The sequence below is a fragment of the Rhinoderma darwinii genome, chromosome 5 (assembly GCF_050947455.1).
Source record: "Rhinoderma darwinii isolate aRhiDar2 chromosome 5, aRhiDar2.hap1, whole genome shotgun sequence".
NCBI classification, from domain to species: Eukaryota; Metazoa; Chordata; class Amphibia; order Anura; family Rhinodermatidae; genus Rhinoderma; species Rhinoderma darwinii.
In genome coordinates, this window is record NC_134691.1 from 147,320,875 (window position 1) to 147,343,116 (window position 22,242).

The 22,242-nt window shown below is 39.8% G+C and overlaps 1 protein-coding gene and 1 long non-coding RNA gene across 2 annotated transcripts in view; one reads left to right on the forward strand and one right to left on the reverse strand.

Moving 5' to 3' along the window:
- GFOD1 (Gfo/Idh/MocA-like oxidoreductase domain containing 1) overlaps positions 1 to 5,805 on the forward strand; it is an 82,805-nt gene extending 77,000 nt beyond the window's left edge. The window contains exon 2 of the mRNA XM_075828424.1: positions 3,623 to 5,805. Within this exon, the coding sequence (XP_075684539.1) occupies positions 3,623 to 4,542 (920 nt within the window). The 3' untranslated portion in view covers positions 4,543 to 5,805. The remainder of the gene's footprint in view (positions 1 to 3,622) is intronic.
- Positions 5,806 to 12,338: 6,533 nt separating this feature from the next.
- LOC142652750 (uncharacterized) lies at positions 12,339 to 20,071 on the reverse strand. Its single transcript, XR_012847914.1, has 2 exons — positions 19,984 to 20,071; positions 12,339 to 13,386 (listed from the first exon to the last, which is right to left on the reverse strand). It is a non-coding gene; the product is annotated as an uncharacterized LOC142652750 (long non-coding RNA).
- Positions 20,072 to 22,242: the final 2,171 nt, after the last annotated feature.

The window sequence follows — 22,242 nt, forward strand, 5'->3', positions numbered from 1 at the left end:
CCCGGAAGCCATAATCATCCCTTTTTGCAACTCTGATAAATCGCCCCTTTTACCCATGGCAACAACGAGTGACATGTGTTCAGACAGCCTATCGCACACCTTATATACCCACCAAACGAGCGCACGACACGTCACTGCCTTCATGGTCTACGCGCTGCCGACGTCGAAATTAGGAGGTGGTCATAATAATGTGACTCGACTGTGTATATACTCAACATTTTGCCGCAACAGTCTGCACTGTGTGGGTGGATACCTACAGGGCAACTTAATAAAGTAATCTCTTTAATTTCAGTCAATTTTGCACACATTTTGGATAATTTTTCACAGGATATTTTTTTTTTATAGGCTCAAATGCTGTTCCCCGATGTGTTGTGGGAATCTATAAGGAATTCTAAGAATTTGTGCACACCCACAGTGGTTTGGTTTGTGGTGCTTTTATGACTTTTTTTGGTCAGTGCCAATTTTTGAAATACAGCATGCTTTTTAATCTATTTAAAAAAAAATGCATGTACAAAAATATATTATTGAAAAAATTCCATGAAAAAAATACTTCAAAATTTAGAAGCCACAAACGTGTTATGGCCAGTTTTACATTTGTTTTTAAACACGTAAAAAAAAAACAACCCTGTCTGAACGTGACCTCACGGGATCTTGTCCCTTAAATACAAAGTGAACAGACAAGATATGATATTCTGCATGTTCATATTCATTTCTTTTAATAACCTTGTAACATTCCCACGGTTATAAAGCGGTTTCAATGTAGCCAATGCTGATGCTGTATCAAATTCCCAGGATAGAATTAGGCGACGAATAAACAATTTGGAATCTTTAAAAGACCTATACACGGAATTTCGTTTAGCGACAGTGATAGAGAAGCACTTTGCGTCCTAAACTATATTCACATGATCCGATTTCCTGCCAGCAGCTTCCGAATCTGTTTGTACTGAAAGTTTATATAGTCTTTTAATGAATCTCACATGTAACGCAGATTTCCCACGCTCCACCTCTTCTCCTTATTTTAAATGCTCCTTAAAATATAAAAAAAAAATAAACTGGAAAGAGATGTTGAAATGACTGTACATTTGCTGTGACACTCCTCATTGAAAATGTATGTTATATTTAGATTTTACCTGTATTTTGATATTGTTTTACACACTATTCACAATTTACTATTTTTGACTATAAGTAGTTTATTTACAGATGGAAGCAGAGAATTCTGATTGTATTTTTTATATGTACATTTTTTATTTAAATATTATATTGTCTGCAAAAGTGGGGTGAAAGTAGTTATGGCAGTAGGGGCAGCACAAAAATTGGCTTGCTTGGGTAAAATCATTTATATAAAAGCTTGAGCTCATTTGCATCTCTTTGTCGCTATTAGGCCAAGTTCGCATCAGGACTTTTTTTTATTTTTTATTTGATCCTGTCGTTATACTTAAAAAACAAAAAAACAAAACAGTGGTCAGATGTTTCATATGTGTGAATGGAGATTCATGAATTAGGTGGTGTCCTTTTCTATTGTCTATATGCTGAGTCAATATATACTCACATGACATTATGGATTTGTATATTTATGGCACATTATCCAATATGATAGATCGAAGCTTCTTTTCTTCCGTTATATATTCTTAGAAATGGGGACACGCAATTACTTTTGCCTCTTGTATCACCGTAGACGTATGAATTTGTCTTTACCGTTTGCTGAGATGTTACTGTATAGCCCCGTTTTTATTTTATTTTTGCCAACCCTATTCAGTTCATAGAAAATAGACCATGTGAATGCGCCTAAGGGATGTGAATCTCGTGAGATACAGCTGAGGCTATGAGTTGAGTGTGAGGAACTTTTTTTGACAGCTTTCATAAGCCTAAATGCAGCATATAGGGGTAGATTTCGTCACTATTTTTCAGTCGATTATAAAGAGGGTGCACCTAAAAGAATAATCCATCTTTTCTTAGAAAAGAATCATGTCATTTTTTCTTTTTACACATAAGGACAAACAAACAAGACAAACCTGAAACATCACATATTAGTCTGGTCATACATGTAGGCTTACCGTAATTGTCCTAATAATAGAATGGCATCTCTATGTTAGGCCTTGTGCACATTAGTGTCATGGCTTCTGTTCATAATGGAGCCTTGACAGCTATGACAGATCAACCTTGAAACAGATCCCAACGAAACTTGCTGCATCCCACAAACTTATAATGGGGACTGTCAGGTTTCCAGAATTTGTTCTGGAATATTTCTGTGGACTGCGCTATTCTTGTCCTTTAAAATTGCTCGAATCCAGCAAAGAGCATTACACAAAGTGGTGAATTTATGGCAATAAAACAAGCCGGTCGTGAGCAAACTAAGCGTGACGGTGGAATCCATAAGGAACTATAATCAGCAGTGTTGCTTGCCATATCCATCTTCTTCCCGGCAGTCTCCCACTATTTTCTCAAGGCTCCTTCGATCTTCTGTATTTGGACTGTTTGCTGAGCTGAGTATTAATGAAGCAGCATGAATTCTTGTTGCCTGCAGAGATCTGCAGGAAACTGGTCAGTGCTCAACAGTATTATATAGGCCTATTTTGGTTTGCATAAGAGATAGAAAATGATACCGGCAAATGATCCTGACCTTAGGACTAGCCTCTCTCAATGATGCCCTTTTTGTAGCTTTAGTTATCGCCTCAAGTTGAGCATATGTGACAACCCTCTGGTAGCTCTCATCGTCACTAAGCACAACGATTTATGAGCAGCAACAATGGATCTAATATGTATGGGCTACGGTCCCCCAATTGGGGGATTGGCCAATGGATCTAATACTTATGGGCTACAGTCCCCCAATGGCTGTCTAATGTGTATGCCTGGCTAAAATGGGTATGACATCTATGTGCCCTAATGGTTTTTTAGCAGGTAAATTAATAATGAAGTAATATTAATATCTGATAGCAGGGACAGCAGGTAGGAACTGGAACTAGATGCAAATCTTCTTTCATGTTTACTATGTAATCACAGGGTAGTGCCTGTTATGTTTCTGTGAATGTACTGTGGTTAGATATTAACTAAAAGACTCAAACCATGAATTAACTTTATAAACTGTATACGACTTTAAAAAAAAAACATAAAAAATGTAGCTTCTTGGAGAGCAGAGCATTATTCATAGTGCAGCCGCTTTATTGGCTCCGTATAATGTCATTAAGTCTGCATTCTCAGGCATTATTTCATGTTTCTAAAGGACGTGACATACAGCACATTCCTATAGGGATTACATTTCCAGAAACTTTCATGGCGTGTGGAGTAGTGATGATCACTTGTAAGAGCATATTTTCCTAAACGGTATCTTAAACAATATTCTCATAGTATAGACTATGTACATTGTTAGGAATCAGAAATCTGGTATCCTATTAGAACATGTAAGGTGTCTACGTGTTACAGGCCTTCTCCACCGGCCATTGCTCTATAGAAGAAATATGCAATCATAGATACTTCTGTTTCTAGGAATAAATTCTTTCCTTTGTGATTAGTGACATTGTAACTGAGTAAATAATGCCACGAACATTAGATACAATGTATCAATTATTGTATGTAGGGCATAATGTAGTCGTATATGGCTAATGCTTTCCTTATTGTTCTGCAGGGATTGGTAAGAATGTCATCTGTGACAGAACAGCAACACCCCTTGATGCATTTCGAATGATGTCGGCTGCCCACTATTATCCCAAGCTCATGAGCATCATGGGAAATGTATTGCGATTTCTGCCCGCTTTTGCGAAGATGAAGCAGCTGATTCAAGAAGGATACGTGGGCGAACTTCAAGTGTGTGAGGTACAGGTCCACAGTGGAAGTCTACTGGGAAAGAAATACAACTGGAGCTGTGATGATCTCATGGGTGGTGGCGGACTACATTCTGTTGGTAGCTACATAATAGACCTCTTGACTTTCCTGACCAACCAGAAAGCAGTGAAGGTCCATGGACTGCTGAAAACCTTTGTAAAGCAGACAGACCACATACAAGGAATACGACAGATAACCAGCGATGATTTCTGTACATTTCAGATGGTCCTTGAAGGTGGAGTGTGCTGTACAGTTACCCTCAACTTTAATGTCCCTGGGGAGTTTAAACAAGATGTAATAGTTGTTGGATCATCTGGTAGACTAATTGTAATGGGGACAGATCTCTATGGACAAAGAAACAGCTCCTCCGAGCGAGAACTACTTTTAAAGGACTCCACACCCGTCAGCAATTCCCTCTTGCCTGAAAAGGCTTTTAGCGACATTCCCTCCCCATACCTGAGAGGGACTATCAAAATGGTACAGGCAGTGCGGCAGGCATTTGAAGACCAGGAAGACAGGAGAACGTGGGATGGCAGGCCGCTGACAATGGCAGCTACCTTTGATGACTGTCTTTATGCTCTTTGTGTAGTGGACACGATAAAACAATCAAACCAGACTGGCGAATGGCAGAATATAGTAATTATGACAGAGGAGCCTGAATTAAGCCCTGCTTACTTAATTAGTGAAGCTATGCGCAGAAGCCGGATGTCTCTGTACTGCTAGCAGTCATACCAAACATGGCCAGAGGGGGAAATGTTAGCAGTTGTAAATATATGCTGCTTTGAGAGGCATTCATGTACCTGGGCAGATGGTACAGGTCTATGGTATAACTTATGCATCTTTCTATTACTGCTGTAGTTGGAAAGGAACTGGATCTTCTCTTTCCACTGCAGACAAGCTGTGAACATTTATCAGAATGTATTTTAGTGTGGGATTAGTATCCATGATTATATAACATCATTTGCTCTTGAGCTATAGAAATTGGTCATCATTGCACATTTTCATGAAGATTGTTCTACATTTTGAAAATGTGAATGTCCAATTTATAAAAGAAAATGCTCAAAGTGGTCAACTGTTGGCTATTGTTTACTTACTCCCAAAACACATGGTCAGCTATGGCTTATTGCTCAAAGCACATTGCACAAAAATCTCACTTGAATTGCTGTTCCTTATAAGTGGTATATTGTTTAGGATGTGTACTGCAATCTGAGCTGCACTATCTAATAGTAGTGTATAGTGATATGCATTACTGAAGTTCTGTACCATTATATGGCTTCTTATAATCATCTAGGAAGGTCATCCCAGGAGAGGTTGTGTCCCTCATAACTTAATATTAGAATATTACTCCCTATTTAAATACTATGATATAGCTAAACTGTGTAAATCCCTTCTGAGAGATCCAAATTTGGATTATCTCCACATCCCCTCATATAAAGAATACGTTTATTCCTGCTGGGTTACGTTATTAATAAAATTGCCTAATAGTATATATTTTTTATCAGATCCCTTAGTAAACTACAGAATAGATGCTAAATCTCATGAGAAGACCCTATTAAGGAGCTTCAAAAGGGATATCCTACCATGACGTTTGCTTTTGGAAGGTTACATCACTGGACATCTTGCAGCATTAAAGGGGTTGTCCACTACTGAACAACTGATGACCTATCCGCCGGATAGGTCATCAGAATATCATTGGTGCGGTTCCGACACCTGGATCCCGCATCGTTTAGCCTCTCCAGCTATCTCCGGGCACCGGATGTTATGGCCCATTATGCTATGTACAGAGCCGGAAGCAGTTGGCTCCGTACATAGGACAGCGGCAGAGCTGCCGAACTGCAGCTCTGCTCCTATTCACTTAAATAGGAGCAGAGCTGCAGTACGGCAGCTGGCCACTATTCAGTGGCCGGAGCCAACTTCTTCCGGCATGTATGTCCGGTGATCGGAGGCAGCCGGAGCGGCTTAAAGAGGCTCAGTCACCACATTATAAGTGCCCTATCTCCTACATAAGGAGATCGGCGCTGTAATGTAGGTGACAGCAGTGTTTTTTATTTAGAAAAACGATCTATTTTTACCACGTTGTTAGCGATTTTAGCTTTATGCTAATGACTTTCTTAATGCCCAACTGGGCGTGTTTTTACTTTAGACCAAGTGGGCGTTGTAAAGAGAAGTGTATGACGCTGACCAATCAGTAACTAATCAGCGTCATACACTTCTCTCCATTCATTTAGTCAGTGCATAGGGATCCTGCTAGATCAGTATGTTCTGTCTTATACTGACACATTAACGTTACTGAAGTGTTTAGACAGTGAATAGACATTCCTTCCAGCCAGGACGGGATGTCTATTCACAATCCTGACACTTCGCTAACGTTTGTGTGGGACTTACAGCATAGCAAAGCGTAATCTCGCTGTTACCTGGCATTTACAGCGTGATCTCGCGAGATTACGTTTGCTCTGCTGTAAGTCCCACAGAAACGTTAGCGAAGTGTCGGAATTGTGAATAGACATCCCGTCCTGGCTGGAAGGAATGTCTATTCACTGTCTAAACACTTCAGTAACGTTAATGTGTCAGTATAAGACAGCACATAGTGATCTAGCAGGAGCCCTATGCGCTGACTAAATGAATAGAGAGAAGTGTATGACGCTGATTGGTCACTGATTGGTCAGCGTCATACATTGCTCTCCACAACGCCCACTTTGTCTAAAGTAAAAACACGCCCAGTTGGGCATTTAGAAAGTCATTAGCATAAAGCTAAAATCGCTCCTAACGTGGTAAAAATAGATCGTTTTTCTAAATAAAAAGCACTGCTGTCACCTACATTATAGCGCCCATCTCCTTATGTAGGAGATAGGGCACTTATAATGTGGTGACAGAGCCTCTTTAACGGTGCAGGGTTTGGGTGTCGGACAGCTCCGGTGGATAGGTCATCAGTTGTCAAGTAGTGCACAACCCCTTTAAATTTTACACCATTAGCTACATGACATCAGATGATACATTTAGGTAGAGTTTCCCTTTAATAAATGTTATCTTATCGTAACCAATCCTTTTTAAATAGAAATATGCATTCACTATATTAAAAATCTCTAGAAGATGCTTTTCAAATCTGGGTTTATATCTCTTGTGTTGAGTAACATTTGCCTGTCCAAAACAATTCTCAACATCATTTTTATATAGGATTTTAAATACTACACTTGTGAAAAGTCATACACAGAAATCTGTAGAAAGTCTAATGTGGACTTTACCACCCAACTTTGCCACCCACTGAGGCCATGTTCACACCATATTGGTGCGTCCTACATCAGATGGAAACAAAATTTTTGTTGTTTTTATTTGCGTTTATACTTGCAAATGTATACATTTGTATATACATTTGGATCTGTCTGCCATTGACTTCTATTGTAACAAAAAAAAATGTTTACTTTAACATGTAAGATTTTGTAAGACTGAAAGGTTTGTAGCCTAAAATTATTCAGTAACCCCCAAAAAACAGCATTCAGACACAAATTTGCCAAATGTTACGCTTTCGGTATACATCTATGCAATGAAAGCCAATGGGTACATTAGAGTAATTGTTAACTTTTTTTTTGTCTTTTGATTTGTATACATCTGTCATAGAAGATGTGATGTGAACAGAGCCTTACGCAACTATCCACACTGGATATGCAGCTGGTTTATAGCACATTTTTAGCTAACCCTGCAAATGACATACAGAGATGGCATTTATTGAAATTCCTTTTTCAAGCACGCTTCTTATTTTAAGGTACACTTGTGACAAAACCAGGCCAGTTTATCAGTCTATCCTTCTAAAGAACGTGTGGCCAGCCCAATTTTATATCTAAACCCAAATTTTGTTTAGTCGATGTTCTATAGGAATAAGAATCTCAAATGTAATGAATAAAAGTAGCTAGTTTATATCAGTTTTGGTCATACAGATACTAATGCATATAAATAAAGCTGCCCTTTTACAGGAAATAGTATATTGCATTGTATGTGAGTCATGTGCTCAGATTTATTCATCGAGACACTCATATAGTGACTTGTAGAGTGAACTTGTGGTGTAAGCATTTAGAATAGCTTGCTAATACTTAGAGTCAGGTTTATCATCTAAAAATAGAAATATAATTGGGACATTATACTAAAAAAAACAACAAAGTCCCTTTATGTTCTGTAGAAGTAAAGTTTGGATGAGTTTACACTGTTCATAAACGGTTTTCAAGACCCAACTGAAATGACTGTACTCCTAAGGCTATGTTCACACAGCGTATCCGTCCTGAAACCCGCAGGGAATTCCGAACGGAAAACCGTACCACATTGTGGTACAGATTTTCGGGCAGAATCTCCGCTGCGGAAGACTGCTGTAGAAAAAAAAGTTCATACTTACCCCGTTCTCCATTGTGATAGTGATTCGTCCCTCTGTTCTCCGTGCAGCCCGGCCTCCTAGGATGACGCTGCAGCCCATGTGACTGCTGCAGCCTGTGACTGGCTGCAGCAGTCACATGGGATGAACTGTCATCCCAGGAGGCCGGCCTGGACGGAAAACAGAAGAACGCGTCGCTATGTAAATGTCCGGAGGGTATGTATTAACCTTTTTATTAATATTAAACAGAAAAGGTTGTTTTTTTCTGATTTGCGATTTTTGCGGCAGAACGGGTAAGATTTGTTCAAATCTCATCCACTCTGCTGCTACTGTAATACGCAACGGATTTTCCGTAATTAAATCCATTGCGGAAAATCCGCAGTTTTTACTCTGTGTGTGAGCATACCCTCACTGCAAGCGAGTTGCGTGAAGATAGCAGTTTCTATTTTGCTAAATATGGGGAAAAAAATATGTTTTTTTTATTCCAGACACAGAAAGAGTAACATGCATTTCTGTGTTAGGCTGGGTTCACACGACCTATTTTCAGACGTAAACGAGGCGTTTTACGTCTGAAAATAGGGCTACAATACGTCGGCAAACATCTGCCCATTCATTTGAATGGGTTTGCCGACGTACTGTGCAGACGACCTGTAATTTGAGCTGTCAAACGACGACGTGTAAAAATACAGCCTCGTCAAAAGAAGTGCAGGACACTTCTTTCAGACATAATTTGAGCCGTTCTTCATTGAACTCAATGAAGCACAGCTCAAAATTTACGGCTGTCAGAGAAGCCTCGCAAAATGCGAGGAGGAGCAATTACGTCTGAAACGAGGCAGCTGTTTTCTCCTGAAAACAGTCTGTCATTTCAGCCGTAAAAGCCTCTCATCGTGTGCACATACCCTTACAGATCCATTCAATCTGTTTCTTACTCTGTACATCTGCTCATAGAGAAATTGCATGACTGTGGAATGCATTTTAAATTATAGACTATGTAACATTCTTAACATATGAACTCATATAACACAAAGGAAACTACGTTTTTAAAGAAAATCCTAGGTTGTCTGTAAATGGCAAATAACAGCGGTTATATGCGTAAACCCCAGTCATCACATAATGGTTAATGTAGGGTACCTATGATGGTAGAGCTTTACATTTGTACAATTAAAATCTATGAGTGCTTGCATCTTTGCACTATGTTGCCTTTTAAAATTAGGCCCCAAAGTTGAGCTTTTAAAGGCTATGTCTACCTTTGTGCAAACCGTTTCTGCTCCAAAGCATTTAAAATGAAAAATAAAGCAACTTTGCAAATATTTTTCATTAGAAATCTACTCTTTTGTGTCTACAGCTTATATAAAAACCTGTGTCTCCATGGTAACAGACTACAAACAAAGCCTGTGTAGTCTGCCCTACAATCAATCTCCATTCTGTTGCCCTACGTTGGTTAAAGAGGCTCTGTCACCAGATTTTGCAACCCCTATCTGCTATTGTAGCAGATCGGCGCTGCAATGTAGATTACAGTAACGTTTTTATTTTTAAAAAACGAGCATTTTTGGCCAAGTTATGACCATTTTTGTATTTATGCAAATGAGGCTTGCAAAAGTACAACTGGGCGTGTTTACAGTAAAAGTACAACTGGGCGTGTATTATGTGTGTACATCGGGGCGTTTTTACTTCTTTTACTAGCTGGGCGTTAGGAATGGGAGTGTATGATGCTGACGAATCAGCATCATCCACTTCTGTTCGTTAACACCCAGCTTCTGGCAGTGCAGACACACAGCGTGTTCTCTAGAGATCACGCTGTGACGTCACTCACTTCCTGCCCCAGGTCCTGCATCGTGTCGGCACCAGAGGCTACAGTTGATTCTGCAGTAGCATCAGCGTTTGCAGGTAAGTAGCTACATCGACTTACCTGCAAACGCCGATGCTGCTGCAAAATCAACTGTTGTAATGGCAGGAAGGAGGTGAAGGGAAAGTGAGCCCTAATCTACCCACCGCCCTGTCCCTGCCTACTTGCAACGACCCGCCCTAGGCGACGGGGTACAACTGGGCGGCGGTCCCTACGCTGTCTAAGTGCACGGGAGAACAAACAGGGAACACGCAAGGGAAGGGGCAGTAGCCCACGGAACGCCGCGAGGAAACGGAGCGGTGAATGAGTTGTCAGGACCAGGATGAAGTGGAGTATACCCAAGTGAGCACGGAGGAGGAAGCAAGCCGGAGGCAAAGCAAAGCGGGTTAAGCAGAACAGCAGCAAGGCAGAAGCACGGCAGAAGCAGGCTGGAGCAAGCAGCAGTGGGGCCAGGAATCCAGAAGAATTACAAGCACTGAGGAGGAGAACACAGCAGGTAATAAAGGACAGGGGGCGGAGCTAACTCCGACTGACCAGGCCGCGATAGGCTCTCCCACTCCTGAGCCTGCCACCCTGGTTGGTGGGAGATGGTGTCAGTCGAACAGGTCTGGCCTCAGGTGTGGATTGATTAATCCCAGGAGTATACCTAGACGTAGTACCTGGCAGATCCCTAACAACTGTAGCCTCTGGTGCCGATGTGTCCTCGCTCGTCTGACACGATGCAGGATCTGGGGCAGGAAGTGAGTGACGTCACAGCGTGATCTCTCGAGAACACGCTGTGTCTGCACTGCCAGAAGCTGGGCGTTCTGAAGAGAAGTGGATGATACTTCTCGTCAGAACGCCCAGCTAGTAAAAGTATTAAAAACGCCCCGATGTACGCACATAATACCCGCCCAGTTGGACTTTTACTGTAAACACGCCCAGTTGGACTTTAGCAAGCCTCATTTGCATAAATACAAAAATGGTCATAACTTGGCCAAAAATGCTCGTTTTTTAAAAATAAAAACGTTACTGTAATCTACATTGCAGCGCCGATCTGCTGCAATAGCAGATAGGGGCTGCAAAATCTGGTGACAGAGCCTCTTTAAACTACAAAAAAATAGTTAGAAATGAGGGTGGATCCGATTACACATATTTTGGCTTGTTGTCGTCTGTTACCATGGACATTCATAGGTCTGCACAGCTGTTATAGGCACAAAAAGGTAGCACATTTTTTATTAAACCTATTGCAAAAGTTGCTTTATTTTGGAAGCCTTAAAGTAAAAAAAAAGGTTCTGAAGGCTTACATAGCCTTTAAATAAGGTCCTATATAACAATGCGTTTACTAATTGCTGTAGAACCTCCGTGTCGTTCCGGCTGCCATGAGATATATTATAGGTTCATTGATCACAGATCTAATTTAATTTCTAAGGTAGTTTTTAACTAATATGTAAATTTGACATAATTTTCCCCCATTACACTCACATTGCCAACTGTACTGCATCACACGTTGTTAAATACGGTGGTTTAGGGGTTTGTGATAGTATTCCTGGTAATGTCCCTATTCGTCTTTAGTCATCTAAGGGGATACGTAATATTTCTGGTGATCTAGGGGAGGGGTAAATTAATATCTGTGATGATCTAGAGAGGTTATGAGTTAACACCTAATATTCCTGGTGGTTTGGGATGTTGAACTCTGGAGCTGCAGGGACTCTGTGTGCCGCAGTACAATGATTCATCGTATGTTGTATGTATGGAGCTATTCTCCGCTAGAAAAGCTTTGTACATATGGCATCTGATGGAGCATGCCGTGATTTTTTTTTTCTGTCAGATTCATACCCTATCTGTCAAAAAAACAAAACAAAGAAAACTTCAGTATACATTAGCATGAAATTGAAGGCATACCTGAGGTACCGTCTATTACGGCTCTGTGCAAAATCACAATACAGCTCTCTGTATGAGGCCTAATGCCGACGTAAAAATGCATCCCTACGATGGCCGTCTGAAAGCGGAGTAACGTAAATGTTTTTAGAATTGCTTTTATGAAAATCGTACCACACGATAAATTATTTTAAATGCTGCTTTTCTCCCCATTAAAGTATAAACTATATTAAATAAAATGCCAAAAGGGTGTGCTATGGTTTTAGGAAATAAAAAGAAAAGTGCACTGAAAATCACACAGCGTGTGAATTGAATGGGGTCCGTCCGATTTCCTTCATACTGTACGCAGTTTTACCGGTAACAATATCGCAGCATGCTGCCGTCGTTTCTAGTATATTGGGCCGGATCTGTGACAGAGGCCCCTCACGGAGCCTCCAACGCTGATGTGAACAGGCCCTTAAATTCATTAAAACACCATTAAATACAATGTAACATCTGAAGTAATTCACTGCATCAGTCACAACACAAATCAAACCGTACTTGTGACCGTACGCTAAATCTAGTTGTGCCTCCGGAAAGTCACATTACTGCAGAAAGATGTGCTTTTTTATGGCTGTACCAAATAAGAATGTAATCATATTAAAAAGAGAACATTTAATTATGAACAAAATGTTCTCCGCTTAATAGATCATGTTGCCGCATACAGACAAGCCAGGATTTCATTTATAGAAAGTGTCATTTCTCCTGCAATTGTAAACTGCGCTCCGGTTTCTATTCTATTATAATTTATCTTAAAAAGGGTCTGTCTTTGAAGAGTTAATGAATGTACTATGACTTTGTGATGGCAATCAAGCCTTTGCAGAACAGAAAAATTAATATTTTACCAGTTATCTACCAAATGACATTTCGTTCTGCTTGCAAAATATGACAGATATTTTTGGTAAGGTATCAGCGACCCTACAGAGGTATGTTTTGTATCATTCGTGGTTTCCTCTGAAGGTCTGTGTGGTTAATAGTTAATGGAATGGACACAATAAATTCTGTGCTTATCTAGTGTTGAAGTCCAAGGCTCCTGGAAGTTCGTCGTTTGTCAACTGCGGTAGCTCCTTCAATATTATGTCATATGGTATAATGTGGATTACATTGTCGGTAACTCACATAGGGACATGTGCTATGGAAATGTAAATAAAAAGGAATGTAAGATGTGAAGCTACTGTTCTTTGTGATGGTTAACTACAGAATCCTCAACTCAAGAGCAAGATCTGTCCTTGCCATGAAGGGATGGCCAACCAAACAAATTGGGCTACCAAGTGAATCACTGAAACGTTTTCTTCAAAGGGTTAATTCAAGTCTTCTTTAAGATTCAACTGTTGAGATACTCAGTATTGTACTCTGAGGGTTTGGAATTTAAAGGGAAGTCCATGTAACGACACAGCTCCCACTTTGTCGTTTTAGGCCTGGTTCGCAAGGTTTGGATTCCACTTCAAATTTTGGAGTTGATTTTCTAAGAAGCAAAAAAAAAAAAAAATTATTTCGTTAAAATCCTCACTTGAAAATTTTGCCACGGATCCGCAGCAAAATTAGCAACTCTACATGAACTGCGGATTTGATCGCAGATTTTTCTTCCCCATTTAAGTCAATTGGGAAAATCCGCAACATGTGGATGAGATTTGTTTATGTTGTATGTGGTAGTCAACTATGCTAATTAATACAGTGTACCGGCCGGACGTATGCCGAAAAAACACCCTTTTGTCATATGTGGGGTCAATGGAGTCCTATGGATAAGTTATGCGAATGCATCCGGAGCTTTACCGGCACATACCCAAATGTACACAAGAAACCATTACCATTGTCCCTCTGCTCTGGTGGGACAATCTGTTCAGACAAATCCCTATATAAGACTGCTATGAGTTAATATAGCCCTAAATAAATAATTAAGTAGAAATGCACTCAGCAAAACACATAGTTATTCGTTGCAGGATTTATAATCACTCGTGCCCTTGATCTTAAGTCATTTTCAGGGGGGGAATTGATTAACTTTTCTGTGCCAGTTTTTCGGCAAATGCATTAAAAGTCGCAATTTGCAAAATTGTTTTGACTTTTGATGCATTTACGCCGTCAACGCTACTTTACGGACAAATTTACTATAATTTAGGTCAGGAGCACGGACTGCCAGAGATGCGCCTAATTTAATAAGAGACGTGCGCCTCTTAATAAATTGGGTGCATCTTACTCCAGCGATCTTTATATCAAGACTGGCATATGAAAAGCCAGTTTTAATGAATTTCCCCCACAGTATTTAAAACAATGCACACTTTAGATCAATGCAAGCCACCACACTTGCCTATCTGTTTCCATTGAAAAAATGGGACAATAATGGCCCTTTTACAATGGCCGTTGCAGCGAGTACCGGTCAACGAGACATCGGCTATGGATGGGGAGGAGTGGTCGTTACGCCGATCGCTCGTCCTCATCCATTATTATCATGTCGGCAGCTCGTCTCCCTATTTACACAGTGGGATGTGCTGCCGACAACGATAATATTTTACCTTTTTAAAACGATACGACCAGCAGATGATCGAGCGTTTGCTTGTTCATCTGCTGATCGCTGCCCTGTTTACACAGGGAAATTATCAGGAATGAGGGTTCTATGAACGCTCGCCTGCCCGATAATCGCCCAGTGTAAAACCCCCTTAACGGTCTAGCAGTCGCTTATCCCAACCATGGTAACACAAGCGCCACCCAACCTTCAAAACACACATACTAAAAACGTAATTAATAAATAAAGACCAAGAAACAATGCAGATGGAATAAAATGGCTGCGGTATTCTTTAAGGGGTTACATAATAAATAGAATAAATTAATATTAAACTTGTAATAAATACCAAATATTTTAATAAATATTATACCAATAATTCATGACCTTGTCCACCCATAAACTGGGCGACTAACCCCCACTAACAAGATACCGTGACAATAAAAGGGAGGGGGGGCGATGATGTTCCTCTTCTTCATCCAACTCGGACGGGCAGCAGACCACTCCAAAACCTGGGAATATATATTCAAAATTCCCGCCGTTTTACCAAAGGGAACCAATGAAAACACCAGATTTTCCTGCCACATAGGAATTTTCCAGAACCTGTGCGTGCCAAGACCAAGTGGGTGGGGCACCACTGACCTGAACTTGACCTCGTACAGGTAAGTACCAAATAAAAATAGGAGAAAAAGAGGGTTAAACCAAATGACCTTTAATTAATGACCATAAAAGGAACTGAAGAAAAACCGGAGGAAAAAAGGGGGGGCGCCGTGTTACCATGAGGGGCTACGCTGTAAACAGGCTAATAGCCCCTATTCATGCACTTAACATATAGGTGGAGGTGGGACCTCTGCTGGGTTCCTGCTTAAGTAGGGAAAGTAACTGCTTACATATTCAGTTTTTGCATGGTGTTTATGTACGGTATATTCACACCTCCTATATATATATATAACATAAACCACTGCACTGTGCTGGATCTGTCATACCATCAGCGCTATTTTTATTAGCAAATTAGATCAAATCTGCGATGGAGGCTCCGCATGGAGTCTTCAACGCAGGACATGCTGGGTCCACCGTGGTGAGAACGTCTTTTTGTAGTGGCTCTCCACTCTACCACATACAAAGACCCATTTCTATAGGCATTCTGTATTGTATTCCTTACTATATAATTGTGCATTGACACTTCCTGTTTCACATTTACAAATGAGCTATAAATACAGCCAGGCCATTTGCTGCCGTAGAGGCCTAAATGAGGGTCCAAAGAGATATTGTTCACAATGTGGCTGGAATTTTTCTGAGGATGCTCTTTACAAACATCTCCCTGGATAAATAACTGAATCACCAAGCACAGCAGGGATTTTATTAAGTAGTGTTAGGACTCATGCACACAGCCCGTAATACGATTACGGCCACGGACAGCCGGGTAGTGTCATCCGCGGGCCATCCGCAATCACGGACGGTGCACATACAATATGTGCATTGACTTTTAGTAGCCCGGACAGCAACCCGTAAAATGACTTGTCCTATCCGGACTCCCGGCCAATGCACGGACTGTGGAAACTACGGTCGTGTGCATGGGCCCATAGAAATGAATGGGTCCACAATTTATCTGCAGAAACACGTTCATGTGCATGTGGCCTAAGGCTCTGTTCACATCTGAGTCCAGCTTTCCGTTTGTAAGGTAAACCAGAAAGCAGTGCTGGATGCATTGTACGACAGACACTACTGGCACCCGACACGCCTACAGACTTATAATGGAGTCTGTGGGTTTTACTGTGGTGACAGGAAAAATAGCGATGCATGCAACGTTATCCTTCTTGTCAAATGGGACAGTGATGCTCTGAACGGAGCCTCTGATGCGGATTTAAAGAGGCTCTGTCGCCAGATTATAAGTGCCCCATCTCCTACATAATCTGATCGGCGCTGTAATGTAGATAACAACAGTGGTTTTTATTTTGAAAAATTATCATTTTTGACCAAGTTATAAACTATTTTAGATTTATGCTAATTAGTTTCTTAATAGACAACTGGGCGTGTTTTTACTTTTTACCAACTGGGCTTTGTAAAGAGGAGTGTATGAGGCCGACCAACCAGTGACCAATCAGTGTCCTGCACTTCTCATTGCTCCAGCCCAGCTTCTTTCACTGCACAATCATACTAACAATGGGCTGGAACAATGAGAAGTGTATGATGCTGATTGGTCACTGATTGGTCAGCGTCATACACGTCTCTTTACAATACCCAATTGGTAAAAAGTAAAAACACGCCCAGTTGGTCATTAAGAAACGAATTAGCATAAATCTAAAATTGCTCATAACATGCTAAAAAAATTATAGTTTTTCAAAATAAAAACCACTGCTGTTATCTACATTACAGCACCGATCAGACTATGTAGGAGATAGTCAAGTTATAATCTGGTGACAGAGCCTTTTTAAACATTACCATAGATAAGCTTTCAATAAATATTTGACTTTAATAAAACTTTTACTTACATCCTGTTAAACTGTATTATATACAGTCACGGGAAACAGAAAGTACACCCTTTCACCATCCTTGAATTCTATGTTTATATGAATTAGGGCCTAAATAACAATTTAGTGGTCCTCACCAACTTTTATAAACAAATAACCTATGGTGACAACAAAAACCACAACAGATTTCAATATGTTGTCAGTCTTTCCAAAATGTAAACCAACATTCAGAAAGCAAGCAGCCAGGTGTTAGGGCCTGTTCACATCAGCGTTGGGCTTCCGTTCATCGATTTCGTTCCACCTTTCCGTCAGAGGAACCGATGAACGGAAAGCCAAACGAAAACCATAGCTTCCGTTTGCATTGCCATTGATCTCAATGGTAATGCTTCCGTTACAGTTGGTTCCCGTTTGTTTCCGTTCCATGAAGTTTTTTTTTTTTGCGAAAACAATAGCGTAGGCTATGCTATTGTTTCCGGAATGGACTAACGGAACCGATGCTCGGAATCCGGCGCTGATATGAACATAGCCTTACTAACCCAATGCACAAGATTAGTTACTCATCGAGAAGTGTTGCTACCTCTATAAGGGTCAGTTCACATCACTTTTTTATTATCCACTTGACGTAAAGTAATATTTTTCCATGTCACTCATCATGACTGCTATGTCAGTCTTAGGGTATGTTCACACGCTTACTAAAAAACGTCTGAAAATACGGAGCTGTTTTCAAGGGAAAACAGCTCCTGATTTTCAGCCATTTTTTTTAACAACTCGCGTTTTTCGCTGCCTTATTTACGTCCGTTTTTGGAGCAGAGTCAATGAAAAAGGCTCCAAAAACGGCTCAAGAAGTGACGTACACTTGTATTTCGCTGGCGCTTTTTAACGCGGCGGTTTTTAAAAACTGCATTTTTCCCATTGAAATCAATGGGCAGATGTTTGGAGGTCTTCTGCTTCCAATTTTTCGGCCGTTTACGGGCCGAAAAATGGCCAAAAATAAGCGGTGTGAACATAGCCTTAGTAGGAAGTGCATCTATCATATCACATAGCTCATTTCATATACCAGAAACATACAAACTTATACTGCCATTTTTGTTTTGTTATTTTAAGCTTACCTAAGTGTATAATGAGCATTTGTAGGCAAATTCAAGAGTATTCAAAATAATAGTGTGCGTCAGGTCAGGAATATCGCTAGAGTATTTTGTGAGTGCAGTACTAGAAGTGGTATAGTCCAGGGGTTTATGGAGTATTTTATAGTTCTTGGTAAATTCTCCTCTATCCCCATCAAGTCAAAACCAAGAGCACAATGTAGGTTTCCATTCAGCCTCTGACAAATTAGGTCGAAGTTCATCAAAATAGCTCTGAAGTTGTAATTGAAAGTGGTACGGAAAGTTCTCTATATTTTTGACGGAGGTTGTTGAGAGTTAAAATAGGTTTAATGGAGAGAGAAACTAATTCACACAGTGACGTTATGCCAGACCTATGCCAGCAGTTAAAAATAGGGTAAGGCTGTTCGTGTGTAAATCTGGGTTGTTTATCAGGGGTAGGTGAAGTGGATAATTAAGGGGCAAGTGTAAAAGTCAGATTTATTTTTTTTTGCTATGTTTTCCAGGCAGTTTGCAGCACAGGTACACAACTTGCAAAAAGTATCCTCTATGATAAACCAGGGCGTCTGCACAAACAATTAAACCAAGAAGAAAAATACAGAGGAAAAAATGCCCGCAATGATATAATCACAAAATATTTTAAAAAAAATTAATATCATGTGTATATATACAAATTGAACAAACTGAGTCCTCCTCCTCAATGGTCCTAGTCGACCCTTAGGGGCTACACAATACCCTTCTAAATTATTAAAATCACTAGACATCCCTCTCAACTATACAAAGCCAACAATACCCACTATCTGCTGGAAACTATCTTAACTACATGATCGCTCTCATGCCATGATCCGAGATGATACTAAAGGCAACCCCTTTCTACTAACTGAACCAAGAAGAAAAACAGGAAAAAATACCCGAAATTATATAATCACAAAATTGATAAAGCAACACTCCATAAAGTATGTGGAAAATTATGTCCAAAAGAAGTATATAGATACCAAATGTATGGTGTAGGTTAACTATCAACAGGACAACTTACAATGAATATATGCCCCACTATCTAAGGGTATTTATGTATATTAAAATGTAGTCCATAAGTAACATCTAAAATATATATTTATCCAGGTACGGAATAATAACATCCAAAACATATGTGTATCCAGGTATTAAATGGCTGCCTCTACATAGTAGATACAATACAGCGTGCGCATGTCACAGATGTACATGTACTATAACAGTATACAAAAAGTCACAACCAAATACACAACACATCCTGAAGAGCCTATATTAACATAGGTCAGTAATGGATCGATCAATCAATCCAATTCACACTTTCAGATTATGATGCAGTTTTTTTTTAGCGAAACACAGGAGTGGACCCAAAAAGAAGGAAAAGTATAAAGGAACGGCTCATACATTGCCTCTCTTTTGTATCCACTCCTGTGTTTGGCTAAAAAAAAACTTGCATCAAAAACAGCATGTGTGATTTCAGTCTTACGGAGACATTCTCTTAATATGGCCGCATGCATGAGATCTTAAAGGGGTTGTCCCAAGTTGACTCAAATTTTTTTTTTTATACATTCTAAGCAGGAAATGAATTTTAAAACATTTGGTGTTAAAAAAAAATTAAAATTCATTTCCTAAGTGCCTTTTTTTTACACTTGATAACTCAGCAAGTGCTGGTTATCTTTTCTAAAAAGGGGCGTGAGCGGCTCGATGTCAATCAAGCCACTCTGCTCTGCAGTGTGCGCGCTCCCGATGTTGCTAGATACTGTAGTTCTAGCAACATCGGGAGAATGTTCGTCTCAAGCGGGCATGGTAAGCCCGATTGAGACGAACTTACCGTGAATGTCAACTACACTACACTACACTCACCCCGTTTCGGCAAGCCACTTTTCCCTCCCCCACCCTGTCACTACATTTTTGTACCCGCCGCATCGGTGCTGCATCAGCATCCGGCGAACAACTAAAAATATATAAAATAAAATAATAATCACCTAAGACGTTCTAACGGCGCTCTGAACCGTCCCGTCACTTGCCATCTTCCTTCTTCTTGGCGCCGCTCGCATTCATAGTAACAATGCGTTGTGGCGCAGATGACGTAATCATATCAGGCCCACGTGATTACTTCATCTGCGCCCACCGCTCTGTTATTGTGAATGGGAGAAGAAAAGTGACGGGACCGTTCAGCTCTTCGTGGGAACGTCTTAGGTGATTTTATTTTTGTATGTATGTTGGTATGTATGTATGTATGTATGTGTGTATGTATGTATGTATGTATGTGTGTATGTATGTATATGTTTTCTTGTATGTATGTTGTCATGTTTGTATGTGTATATGTGCATGTATGTGTATATGTGCATGTATGTTTGCATGTATGTATGTTTTCATGTATGTATGTTTGCATGTATGTATGTTTGCTTGTATGTATGTTTGCTTGTATGTATGTTTGCTTGTATGTTTGCTTGTATGTATGTTTGCATATTTGTATGTGTATATGTGCATGTATGTGTATATGTGCATGTATTTTTGCTTGTATGTATGTTTGCTTGTATGTATGTTTGCTTGTATGTATGTATGCTTGCTTGTATGTATGTATGTTTGCATGTATGTATGTTTGCTTGTATGTATGTTTGCTTGTATGTATGTTTGCTTGTATGTATGTTTGCTTGTAGGTATGTATGTTTGCTTGTATGTATGTATGTATATGTTTTCATGTATGTATGTTTGCATATATGTATGTTTGCTTGTATGTATGTTTGCTTGTATGTATGTTTGCTTGTATGTATGTTTGAATGTATGTATGTTTGCATATACGTATGTTTGCTTGTATGTATGTATGTATGTATGTATGTATGTTTGCATGTTTGTATGTGTATATGTGCATGTATGTGTATATGTGCATGTATGTTTGCTTGTATGTATGTTTGCTTGTATGTATGTTTGCTTGTATGTATGCTTGCTTGCATGTATGTATGTTTGCATGTATGTATGTATGTTTGCTTGTATGCTTGCTTGTATGTATGTTTGCTTGTATGTATGTATGTTTGTATGTGCATGTATGTGTATATGTGCATGTATGTTTGCATGTATGTATGTTTGTATGTATGTATGTTTTCATGTATGTATGTTTTCATGTATGTATGTTTTCATGTATGTATGTTTTCATGTATGTATGTCTGCATGTATGTATGTTTTCTTGTATGTATGTTGTCATGTTTGTATGTTTTCATGTATGTGTTTTCATGTATGTATGTTGTCATGTTTGTATGTGTATATGTGCATGTATGTTTGCATGTATGTATGTTTTCATGTATGTATGTTTGCATGTATGTATGTATGTTGTCATGTTTGTATGTGTGTATGTTTTCATGTATGTGTTTTCATGTAGGTATGTTTGCATGTATGTATGTTTGTATGTATGTTTTCATGTATGTATGTTGTCATGTTTGTATGTGTATACGTGCATGTATGTTTGCATGTATGTATGTATGTTTGTTTGTATATATGTCTGTATGGCCATGTATGATACTGTCTGCTGGCGCCCTGTATCTAAGCCAACTTTGCCGCAGGCTTCTATACATGGTATAACAGTCAGTATCACACATGAAAGTGAAAGTAAGCCTACGACATGTTTTATTTCATTTTTTTTTATATATTTTTGATTTTTTACAGGTTTGGTGTTTGGACTACGTCGGTTTCGAGGACTACTTAGATGACGCTTTTTTTTTCATCAATAAAATGGTTAATGAGGGTTGTGTTGGGGGTGCTTTATTTCAATAAAATATTTTATCTAGATCTTTGTCTTTTTCTTTTCAAATTTTATTACTATCACTTTAGTAATGGCCGCTGTCTGAGTGACAACATCCATTACTAAGGCGAGGCTTAGTGTTAGCCGGTGCAGAGGCTAACACTAACCACCATTATTACCCCGGTACCCACCACCACCAGGGGTGCCGGGAAGAGCCAGGTACGATCCAGTACCCGACCATCTGTTGTGATGGTCGGGCTCTGGGGCGGCCGCAGGCTGGTATTATGAGGCTGGGAAGGGCCAAAAACAGTGGACCTTCCCACCCTTGTAATGCTAGGCTGCTGCTGCTGTGTTGTATCTGGCTGGTTATAAAAATGGGGGGGACCCCACGTCATTTTTTTTAATTATTTATTTATTATTTTTATTAAAAAGACATGGGGTTCCACCCAATTTATCATAACCAGCCACAAACAACACAGTGTTATTAGCCTGGGAATGGACAAAA